Raw genomic sequence first — 12397 nt, 5'->3', positions numbered from 1 at the left:
TGAAGATATCCAGGGGCTTCCCTGGTGGCGCAGTGGTTGGGAGTCCGCCTGCCGATGCAGGGGACATGGGTTCGTGCCCCGGTCCGGGAGGATCCCACATGCCGCAGAGCGGCTGGGACCGTGAGCCATGGCCGCTGAGCCTGCGCGTCCGGAGCCTGTGCTCCGCAACGGAAGAGGCCACAGCGGCTGAGCCTGCGCATCCGGAGCCTGTGCTCTGCAACGGGAGAGGCCACAGCAGTGAGAGGCCCACGTACCGCAAAAAAAAAAAAAAAAAAGATTAAGATATCCATATCACGTGACCAAGCAAATCACTCCTAGATAAAGAATGTTCATAGCAGCATTGTTTGCAATAGCAGAAACAAAAACAAACCCCAAACATCCATAAACAGAAGAATGGATAAATTATGGTCTATTCATATAACATAGCAATAAAAATGAATGACTGGGCTTCCCTGGTGGCGCAGTGGTTGGGAGTCCGCCTGCCGATGCAGGGGACACGGGTTCTGTGCCCCGGTCCGGGAAGATCCCACATGCCGCGGAGCAGCTGGGCCCGTGAGCCATCGCTGCTGAGCCTGCGCGTCCGGAGCCTGTGCTCCGCAACGGGAGAGGCCACAACAGTGAGAGGCCCACATACCGCAAAAAAAAAAAAAAAAAAATGACTTTCCAAAAACACTAAGCTGAAAAAAGCAAGTCACAGAAGTAAACGTACTTTATACCATTTATATAAAATTCAAAAACATACAAAACTTAACATTTCATTTAAGGATACGTACATACGTTGTAAAACTATAATAACAAGCAAGAGAATGACAAACACAAAATACAGAATAATAATTATTTGAGAAGGAGAGGGTACTTTTAAAATGCCAGTAATATTCATTTCCTAAGCTGGCCAATGGGTACACGGCAGATATTATTCTTTATACCTATATATATACATTTGTGTATTTTTGTAGGCATGAAATACTTCATTAAAAATAAAGACTGAAAAATATGAAAGACTTTAAAAATGAAGACTACTATTTATGTATAACAATAAAATTAGTGTAAAAAAGTATACAAAGAAAATGTTCAATTCTTTATTTCTTTCAGTGCCCCGTACAATCAGTATTAATCTAAAAGGGCTATAATCCTACTGTGAAAAAAAAATAACAGGCAGTGTCTTTAACTGCTTTGACACAAAATCTGAACGTCTGGTACTCGAAATTATACAAGAGCAAATATGTTAGCCACTCATGTCTGATTCTTCAACTTTCATCTGTACTTAGATTTTTCTTTATCTTTGGATTTCTTGGGACTCCTGCTTCGTTCTCTCTTTTTACTCCTTTCTCTTTCATAGGGATCTGTCTGGTATTTGGATTTGTGACTATTACTATAGTGGCCATCCCTTTCTCGAGATCGGCTACGACTTCGGTTTTGAGGTCGGTCTCTCTTTTCACTCTTTTGCTTCTCCCAACAACTTTCTTCTTCTTCATAGTGACCAAAGCCCATTTCCCTGTAGATATCCTGTCAAAGGAATAAAGTGAATCAGTAAAATAATCATTTTGTACACACTATCAACAAAACTTAGACAAGTCCTCCATTAGTAAGCGGTTTTTACAGCTCAAATTTGAACGCTACCACTAAGGCCAAGAATCTTGTAAGTTAAAACGCAAAAATAATTCAGAAAAAGACTTAACCATTTTCTCATCGATCTCATTATTCTGTACTTACTACTTCAGCTGAACTGAAAGATCAGATCCAAAAACAAGGAACTGAAATAGCCCAATTGAAATAAGAAGCCTTTAGGGTGAAATTGCAATACCAAGAATTCTGGTTATGTGTGGTCACATTTCCACCTCCCCCTCTCCACTCCCCAAAAATGTGGTTCCATCACTGATCTGCAGTGAAACTACTAAAATCCCGATAAGAATCCTATAAAGAAGACATCATTTAAATAACATAGCCAGAAGACGTTTTAGACAGATCAATCAGTCTAAAGAGAAGAGAAAACAGATTCTGAATACTTGGGTCTGGGCAATTATTTTTAAAGTATTTTTTTGTGACAGCTCCTCTCTAAATCTCTAAATAAATTTTCTGGTTTACACTAAGCTGATAAATGGTTTTTTTTAAATCATTATTGACATATTTCTTTAAAATGAGTTAAGAAACACTGAAATAATTCATTGCCCCAAAGAGAACAAAGTGGGTACATTTAGTTCTATTCTCAATAACTAAGGAGCAGTAGTAACGTTTTCATATACAAAAAAGGGCTAGTTACAACACAATTCTATCTCCGCTTGTGTCTTATCCCTGATGAAAATGAGTACCTCCACAAGTGGCTGAAATCTAAAGACGCCAGAGCCAATGCTCTTTTAAGAATAGTTCATAAAATTCAACTTTCTTAAAAGATTTCTCAAAGGAAAGGCAAAATTCTAAGGACTGAACTCCCATGCGCCCAACTCTATCACCTTAGACATTATAATAGTAGTAAATATCAAGGTTTAAAACCCAAGTGGTGAAAACCCACGGTTAAGGACTGGGTTTTAAGCAAATGATTCACAATGATTCCATATACTATCTAGATACTGTACATTACGCCTGGCATAGAGATTGCAGTATGTGAAAACAGACCTAACGTGATTGTTACATTCCACAGTGTTTGTGGAATACCTCACTATAAACTGATTCATGATTTCCCACACAATACCAATAGTTCTTGTCATTCTATAAGAGTCCTGGAGGTAGAAAATGAGTAGGTAGTTCAGCTTAACCTTTTATCAACTATTTTCGAGCAAAATGTGACATCCCTAGATAAAAGAATTTTTTGTGCTTCCTGTAACATACACAAAATGTAAATATCTATGTACTATTCTGACTGTACACCTAGTACTTATTTCTGTACTGGTTGAGGCAAGAAACTTTTTAAATGGAGAGACTGTTTTAGCTGATGTATAATCCTATAAAGTCTTCAGCACATTATTATGCAAACAGGCACTTAAATGCTTTGAGTGTTTAAAATAAGAGAGAGAGAGAAAAGATTGTACAGTATTTAATTCTTTGAAAAAATTGACTAAGCTGAAAATCTGAAATGGACTGAAACCTTAAAAACCTCTCCTACTTGGCACAGTTTTCAAAGCTACACAAGCTTTGAAGTCGGGCAGCTCTAGGTTCAAATGGTCTTTGCCATTTAGACGTGTCAAACAAGAAATGCTCTTGAGGTTAGATTTATCAGTGAAGGTTTCATAGAGAAGTTATAATGGACTTGAGATGAGCCTCAAAGGATGAGTGGGTTAGGGCTTGGAATGGCTTCAAGAAGGCTAATGCAAGGAGTGTTAAGTGAAAATTGAAAAGCAAGGAAGAATGAGTACTGTATGTATGAAGGAGAGAAAAGTTTAGGCAGCTGGATGAAGCCATGTTAGAACAGATCTAAGTATGTGCTTGCACAGTGCTAAGTGCTTTTGGAGTACAGTATTATCCTCCTTCCAGATATAAGGCAACTGAGACTCAGGAGATCCCCATAGGTTGGAGATAATTATTTCATTGATCAGTAACTCTACATATAAAATTGAAAAGGGGGTGGTATAGAGTAATGAAAAAAATAATACCACATCCAACTGAATTAAAATAAATGTTAAACTTCCAGTCCTCCCACGAAACTATAAGGCCCATGGGCTCGTGGGGTCAGGATCTTCATATCTAAGGTGAGGGAAACAAATCACATGAGCTCTAAGTCCTTTCCAGTATGGACTTTTAAAAATTCTATTTGTTTTATGCATTTAAGACATAAGACAAGATGATTAAACCAACAAGCAGCTGAAAAAAAGAAAGAAAGAAAAAGAACACCATAAAATGTTCAATTTAAGGCACTCAACTTAACCGAGCCAACAATTTCACGTTTAGTAGTCAAAAAATTAAAAAATCAACCAAAAACTGTCCTTGCTGAGGTCTCTGGGAGTAAATCAGAGGTTTAGTTACATCTAAATCACTAAAATAATATTAAAAGATGAAAATGACAACAAAAAGTCCCAAATTATAAGAACACTGAACACCTATGAAAACCACAGAGGAGACAGGCAAGTAGTCTGAGTACCTCTCAGCCAGGCAGCCCACGGCTGAGTACTCATTTCCTGTAACCCCAGTAAAACTCAAACCTCAAGAACACAGTAACCAGCTCTGGAATTAAGACATGTGGTGGAAAAATTAAACAGAGATTTCGAATTGAACAGTAAGGCTGTCATTCAATAAAAAACAAAGCCCTTGAAGAAGTAAGTTAAAACATTCTTAGGAAACTAAGCTCACCAAGCAAAACACCACCGAACAGGAAAATTTGAGCTATACCTGAAAATTCCCTAGCACTGAAAATTCCCTTTAATGATTATGTTTTTGAGATTAAAATCAAAAGAATAAAAAGCAGAATAACAGAAAAAACTGGGCCCACTGAAATCTTAAAAATGGATGCTATTTCATTAGGAAGAAGAGAAAATTAGTACAGCTATATTATTAAATCAAAGTACAAAATCAGAAACAATTGCTTTAATACACTTCGAAGGGAGAGATAAAGTTAGAATATTATTGCAGAAAGAGAAAGACATTTGCTACTGCTGCTGTAAAGTTTTAAGTAATCAAACAGCAAGATAAAAAAGATTCACAAAAAGGCAGGGGTGCAAGGGTGGGAACCACAGACTTAAAATGCAGCCAGTCTTTGGAGTTTTTAAAGATGTCTGATTGTCTCAAACACACCAATGTGTATTTCGGGCCTAAATTCATCGAGGAATCCATGTACAAGCGCAGGATGAGCAGCTGTAGCTATAAGCAACACATGGTGGGTGGGGGGATTAAGGAGTTTTAGGGGAAAACCTGCTAAATATTCACAGAAGTGTGATACAGGCACCATTAAAAAAGATGCTGGGGTGACCTTCGGCTAAATTAATAGAGTATAAAAACTAAGAGGGAGATGTTCCTATTGGATGACATTGGAATATTATACTATGAGACAAATTATATTAGAATTAACAACTGGAGTTAGGAAGGAAAACTGCTGACAGGAATATATTCCAGGTAAGAAGATTTAGAAAAGAAACTGACAGAAATATATTCCAAGTAAGAGGAACAGCAGTAAGGGTGCAAGTCCAAATTTAAATTGTGGTTCCATTACTTATTAGCTGTGAAAAACCACTGGCAAGTGGCTGAACCTCTTTATTCTTTACTTTCTTTTCTGTGAATGGAGACAATAGTATCCACCTCGCATTATAAGGACACAGAGACGTTACTATTACTGATTCATGTGAGGATTACTTGAAGGATTGACAAGGATGTAACTTAAAAACTGAGGGCAGGGGGCTTCCCTGGTGCCGCAGTGGTTGAGAGTCCGCCTGCCGAGGCAGGGGACACGGGTTCGTGCCCCGGTCCGGGAAGATCCCACATGCCGCAGAGCGGCTGGGCCCGTGAGCCATGGCCGCTGAGCCTGCGCATCCAGAGCCTGTGCTCCCCAACAAGAGAGGCCACAACAGTGAGAGGCCCGCGTACCGCAAGAAAAACAAAACAAAAAACAAACGGAGGGCAGAGCATAAATGATGGGAATCTTTAAGTAGTAAAAGGTTTATGGAAAGAGGAGAGATTAGATCTCTGCTGGATGACAGCAAGGAGTAGGAAGATCGGCTGTCGAGAAAATAGGGTGCTAAAAATATATATAAAAAATGCGGGGCTTCCCTGGTGCCGCAGTGGTTATGAATCCGCCTGCCAATACAGGGGATAAGGTTTCGAGCCCTGGTCCGGGAAGATCCCACATGCCGCGGAGCAACTAAGTCCGTGCGCCACAACTGCTGAGCCTGCATTCTAGAGCCCACGAGCCACAACTACTGAGCCTGCGTGCTGCAACTACTGAAGCCTGCACGCCTAGAGCCCGTGCTCCGCAACACGAGAAGCCACCGCAATGAGAAGCCCATACACCGCAACGAAGAGTAGCCCCCCCTCGCCGCAACTAGAGAAAGCCCGCACGCAGCAACGAAGATCCAACACAGCCAAAAATAAATAAATTTAAAAAAATGCATTTGCTGACAATTTTTAAAATGAAGAATAAACCATAAAATACATAAAATGGTTACCTTTGGGGAAAGAAGAAAAGGGGGAAAGGACAGGGATGGAAGCTAGGTTTTCTATACGTACAATTTTGTAGATTTTACTTTGGAACCATACAATTATTATTATTATTATTTTTGCGTTACGCGGGCCTCTCACTGTTGTGGCCTCTCCCATTGCGGAGCACAGGCTCCGGACGCGCAGGCTCAGCGGCCATGGCTCACGGGCCCAGCTGCTAAGCAGCATGTGGGATCTTCCCAGACCAGGGCACAAACCTGTGTCCCCTGCATCGGCAGGCGGACTCTCAACCACTGCGCCATCAGGGAAGCCCCAATACAATTAGTTTTTTAAATGACAAAACAAAAGAAAAAATTTTAAGCTATCCTTAAACATCAAAAAGAACAAGTTAATTTAAATATGAATCCAGTTAATGGCCTTACCAGAGAAATGATTCCAAGTGATTTAAAACACAATGATTTGACTGTAAAAATAACAGTAACAGCCAGTGTAGAAAATGTTTGCACACACATTTTTTTTCTTTTTCACTTAATCGTAACGTGCCTGGACAATAAATATTATCTCGATTTCACAGAGGAGGAAACTGTGGCTCAAAAAACTTAAATAACTTGATGAGGTCGCATCAATGATTAGCAACGTAGAAATCTAAACCCAGCTTTTCTGACAGCAAATCCTTTACTTTGCCAATCACACTACATCTCTCCATCTCAGTGTCTTTGCTTAACATTCTCACAGTCTTGAGTCCCCTCTGCCAACTGAAAGCCTCCTCGTCTACCAGGGCCCAGGTTGAAATGCCCTTACGTGGCAAAAACCATAGCAAGGGAACATAACATAATCTGCTTTTCAATTAACTGAGAGTCAAAATGCAGGCTGGAAATGATTCCTTCTCTTTATAATTAATTTTCTCTGGGGAATTTTTATTATCATTGTCTTAGAAAAAGCATTGTTCAAGAAAGCTTTGGGGATGATCAAGCTAATTATTAGTGCTGCTTTTATTTCATATATACCATATGGAAGGGCATAAACGTTCTTCAGGTCCTAAAACCTCAAGACCTCTAAGTGCTGTACATAACACTTGGTGATAAATTAACATGATACATTATAAGAACTTTTTTACCATAACCACACTTGTTTTTGGTGGGAATAAGTGAGTGTCCACAGGTATGAAAATCACTCTTGCTTCACAATGTGGAACTATATGATATATTAAGTTATTTCAAAAACAATCTTTTATAATCTGTTATATATATTCTTGAAAATTAAAGTTCATTACCCTAGTGAAACCATTCTACATCTTAAGAGTTAGGAACACATCCATCCCTGTTCAGGACTATACCCTTATCTCCTAAATTAAGATGTAATTTACAAATGGATGAAATATTTATTTCTCTACAGCTAAGTCTGAACATCAGTAAGTACCTGATTTGTATTTTTGACTGGCATATAGTCCTCATCTTCTTTTTCTTCAGAGCAGTGGCGGGTTTTCTTCTTGTGTTTTTTACTTGTGTGTGAGTAACCTGACTTTGAGTCTTCTGCCTGCTCATCTAGTATAAGATCATATTTTGCACTGCAGCAGCTAGTTAAGGACAAACATGAGAACTGACACCGGTAATACATCAAAACATAAGAATCTGGTAAACAAAGTAGGCCATGAGGTTAAAGGTAACTTTTTAAAGCAAGAAACATCTCAGAAGCATAGAGTATATTTCTAAAACAAAACTAATTCATATTTTACTTCATTACAGAGTCAGGAAAAATGGAAAGAACACCTGTCTTTAATAAACGGTTATAAATTGGTAAGTGGGCCAAAAATATAGAGAGTAAAAAAACAAAATGAAAAATATAAGTAGCATAAAAAATAAGGAAGCATATTTGTCAATAATGAAAAACTTAAACTTAGAAAATGAGGCACATTTTTAACTAGAAAAAATTAAGACATTATAAACCCCAATGCCAGAGAAGCTGTATAGATGAAAAATACACTCGTGTGACTCTTCTTTTGAGCGTAAATTAGTTCAGTCCTATAGGAGAAAATTTAGCAATGCATATCAATAGTTATCATGTTTAAATTCAAATAAGAATTTATAAAATAACAGTAAGTTAAATGAACATAAGCACAGCTGTCCCTCATTATCCACAGGGGATTTGTTCCAGGATCCCGAGGATACCAAAAGCTGCAGATGCTCAAGTCCTTTATATAAATGGCATAGTGTTTGCATATAACCTACGCACATCCTCTTTTATACTTCAAATCATCTCATTACTTAAAAACCAACACAATGTAAATGCTATGTAAACAGTTGTAAATACAACATAAATGCTAGTAAATAGCTGCCTGCACAGCAAATTGAAGTTTCGCTTTCTGGAACTTTCTGGAATACTTTTCCTGAATATTTTCCATCTACAGTTGGAAATCCATGGATGCAGAACCTGCAGATACAGAGGGCTGACTGTATACATAACAGAATTTTTTTTTTAGGATTATTTTTAATACAGAAATTAAGAACAATAAACAGCCTAGTAATAAAGATATACTTAAATACATCAGGGTATTTCAACTGATATATTACTATAAAGGAAGTTATTAACAATGACAAATGAATGCTATTAAATAACCTGGAATGATGTTTATAAAAAATTAAAAGTGGAAAAAGCTTGAAGCAAAAACTGTATATACCACACAGTGATTATAACTTTATAAAGCTTTATAAAAGATCAAGGCTTGAGAGGAACAAGGAGAAATAAAAAGTATCATTTGCCCAGGTGGTAGAATTATGAGTGAATCATTTTTAAATTTCACATAAATGTTATAAAAATTGTAATAATATGTTTTAATTCAGAAATAAGTGTTTAATATACTATAATGTCTTAGAATAAGAGAAAATGTAAGACTATTAGAACCTCTTCTAAAAAGAATCTTAAACTCTAAAACAGATTCTGAGGAAGGCTGACAAGGACTAGAACAGTGGTTTTCAAAAGAAAGGCTAGGAGGAAGCCCAAAGCGCAGAGCTATTTCAGTGGCGTGTGGGACTAGAGTAACAGTAGACACACTTCCCTCAGGACTAGGGCTTCGCCAGGCTACAGCTCTATGCTTCCTCAGCGATGTCTCTCATTCAGTAGGAAAACACTGCAACTTCTGGCTTTTCACAAGACGGCTAACGACAGCTGATCAGCCTGTACCATCCTATTATTACTCCATTATCTCCAACTTCTTTTCTCCTTTATACCATGTCGCAATGTTTCCATAGTACCTTCTGGATGGTCTCCTTCTCCAGATACAAATTCAATAGTCCCTGCCTATGATTTCACCTCAGTGTTTGCTCTACACATGCTGCTCTCTGTCCAAAGTGCTTCAGAGGGGGCTTCCCTGGTGGTGCAGTGGTTAAGAATTTGCCTGCCAATGCAGGGGACACAGGTTTGAGCCCTGGTCTGGGAAGATTCCACATGCTGCAGAGCAACTAAGCCCGTGTGCCACAACTACTGAGCCCATGTGCCACAACTACTGAAGCCCGCGCGCCTAGAGCCCGTGCTCCACAACAAGAGAAGCCACCGCAATGAGAAGCCCGCGCACCACAACAAACAGTAGCCCCCACTCGCCGCAACTAGAGAAAGCCTGCGCACAGCAACGAAGACCCAATGCAGCCAAAACTAAATAAATAAATAAATATTTAAAATAATAATAAACTATTCAAAAAAAGTGCTTCAGAGTGTTTCAAACTACTGATCATAATCCATCAATCCAGTTAGTGGGTCACCAAAAGCCAGCATTTTAAAATAACATAGACTAGAAAATAGAGTACACGGCATCTAATGAAAATATTATTTTATAACACTGTTGTTTCAATTACGTGTGTGTGTGTGTGTGTGTGTGTGTGTGTGAGAATGATTATATACTTGGACTGTACTGAGTCAAGATGTAAACTGTATTTAATGGATCACAGATAAAGAAAATATTGATAGTATCCCACCTCAGCCCTCCTCTCTCCCCATATTCAAGCTGTAGCTTTAATGTCACTAAGAGTATTACTTGAGGTTCCTCTGACCCCTTACCTCTATTATGAGTCCCATATCCCACAAATGCACTTCTCTGCAACACTCTAGACGTATTTAATTAATGGTGATTATTTAATGTCTGTTCTTAATGTCTTTAAGGTCCAGAGGCTACATTTCATTGCGAAACTTCACTGGGCATGTAACCGATGCCAAATAAGTATCGGCTGATTACTTGTAATACCACCAAGACACTTGTTGTATCTCTTCCTTCCTTGCTCATCCACTATCTTCTACTCACCACTACAATCAAGACTTCTAGAAGATGTCAAATCTCTCCAAAATCCTACTTTGTGATCTCCCTGTCCTCTTTTCCCCAATTACTTCCCTGAGGTCTAGTGCAGCCAAGTTAAACTTCTCTCTTCTACTTCTATTTTTGAATCTTCTTATTAATGGTTTAACAGCACCTTCTCTCTCATGACCTATAAAGTACATCCCATGTCTTTCTAATTGGCTTATCTGTACTTAGATTATCATCAGAATCCCCTTTCTTCACCATGGTAATAATGTATGTGAAAATATATATCTATGTGCTACATATGAAGACATATGTTCTGTCCCTCTATAACTGTACCTATAATTTGTAGATTACAAATGACTTGCTAAAATGAAACCTATCAACTACCAGGAATGTAAAGATCATCCTACTGGGTCAGATTCATGAATTCCTTTCTCTTGTTCAGTATGTTGTTTGTGAATAATGAATAGTGGTTTGCACCAGGACATGCCTATCTTCTCCATCAACTTCAAAAGGTTAAAAGCAGCACTGTTCAATACTAGCCATGGGTAGTGGTTTAAATTTAAATTAATTAAAATTAAACAAGTTTTAAAATCCAGTTCCTCAGTCCATTTCACAAGCTCGATAACCACATGTGGTTAGCAGCCATACTGGACAGTGGAGTTACAGCACATTTCTATCACTGCAGGAAGTCCCGTTAGACAGCACTGGCCTATAGACTGATTCTCAAACACACTGAGTTCCTTTCTTAACTCTCAGTAGTCTATCATCTTGAATTTAAAACACTTTAATACTAGGTATCCTTCCTTTTCAGCCTGAACACCCGCTATGCGGGGAAGATGCCTCCTCCTACTTCATACTCCACAGCTGACCTTCCTTTCATTTGTCCTACACATTTCCCTTCTTCCAGCTGCAGTTTCTAGTGGTTGGCCTCAATTTAATTTCAAAGATTTGGTGAATAAGTCTCAAGTGTATTCCATCCACACCTTTTATGATTCTAAGATTTCAATCATACCCCCTCTAATGTCCATGTTTTAAGACCAATCTTAGTTTACTGTTTGGTTTGTCTGTATGTGAAAGCCTCTTTTCATGCTGATTATGTCAGTATACTCCAGACTTTATCCAACTCTAACTCCTTACAATGCTTTGTGCATTAGACAGCCAATACAATAAAAAATATTTAACAGGTCAACCTGATATTCATCTTTCCTGATGAATACTTGGAAAAAAAATGTCTATATAGTATGGGCAAAGAGAATCCCTAAAACACCAACAGAAACTAGGAAACAAAGAAACTACTTACGAGAAAGAATCACAAAAGAAATAACCTTTGCCATGTATGGAGTGATAGATTTATAATGAGAATATCAATGAAGAAACTAAAATGACATAATATAAGAAGTATGTTTCATTGCTTCTTATTTGTCTCAGCCTAAAACTTGAAAGAATCTATAAACTAAAGGGTCAAGTCAATGGATTTCTTTTTAATCCTATAAAAGTCAACTCTTGTACACAATAGGAGCCCAATAAATATTCGTTGCTAGACTGACAATGTATTATGCAGAAAGAAGCAATCTAGTAACACAAAACAACAACAGGATTTTATCTACATATTCACCAACTCCAAAGAAGTTAAACATATAAGAAGGGTTAACACAAAGAGTTTAGCTTAGCTGTAACAAAGAAATTTCTGATTATGAGAAATTTAAAACATTAAGATTATATATAGAAAATACAACTCTTACCTGCAGATCTTCTGAGAATAAGAGATAACCTTAACCTAGGTGTAGGGAGGTAAAAGAATTAAGCTCAAAACTTCTTTCAACCTTAACTTTCTCCATACAATAGAGAATATACTGAAAAAGCAAGGTATACAATGTAAAATGGTGAAAAGAGATAACAATAAACTAAGTGATTTCTTCACAAACCATCTGGATTCAGGAACTTGTCTTCTATAGCCTTTTTATAAGGTATCACACTCAACTCTCCAGATTGGATGGTCAATACGTATTGACCAACTGGTTCTTGTGA

General features: G+C 37.9%; 1 protein-coding gene across 1 annotated transcript in view; it reads right to left on the bottom strand.

Moving 5' to 3' along the window:
- Positions 1–706: 706 nt before the first annotated feature.
- PPIL4 (peptidylprolyl isomerase like 4) overlaps positions 707–12397 on the bottom strand; it is a 34044-nt gene continuing 22353 nt past the window's right edge. The window contains exons 12-13 of the mRNA XM_004263729.3: positions 7498–7645; positions 707–1506 (exon numbers count right to left, since the gene is read on the bottom strand). Of these exons, the coding sequence (XP_004263777.1) occupies positions 1255–1506; positions 7498–7645 (400 nt within the window). The 3' untranslated portion in view covers positions 707–1254. The remainder of the gene's footprint in view (positions 1507–7497; positions 7646–12397) is intronic.

Source organism: Orcinus orca, chromosome 12, assembly GCF_937001465.1.
Source record: "Orcinus orca chromosome 12, mOrcOrc1.1, whole genome shotgun sequence".
Lineage (NCBI taxonomy): Eukaryota > Metazoa > Chordata > Mammalia > Artiodactyla > Delphinidae > Orcinus > Orcinus orca.
The sequence above is the reverse complement of the archived record's forward strand: the minus strand, read 5'-3'. Positions and strand labels throughout refer to the sequence as shown.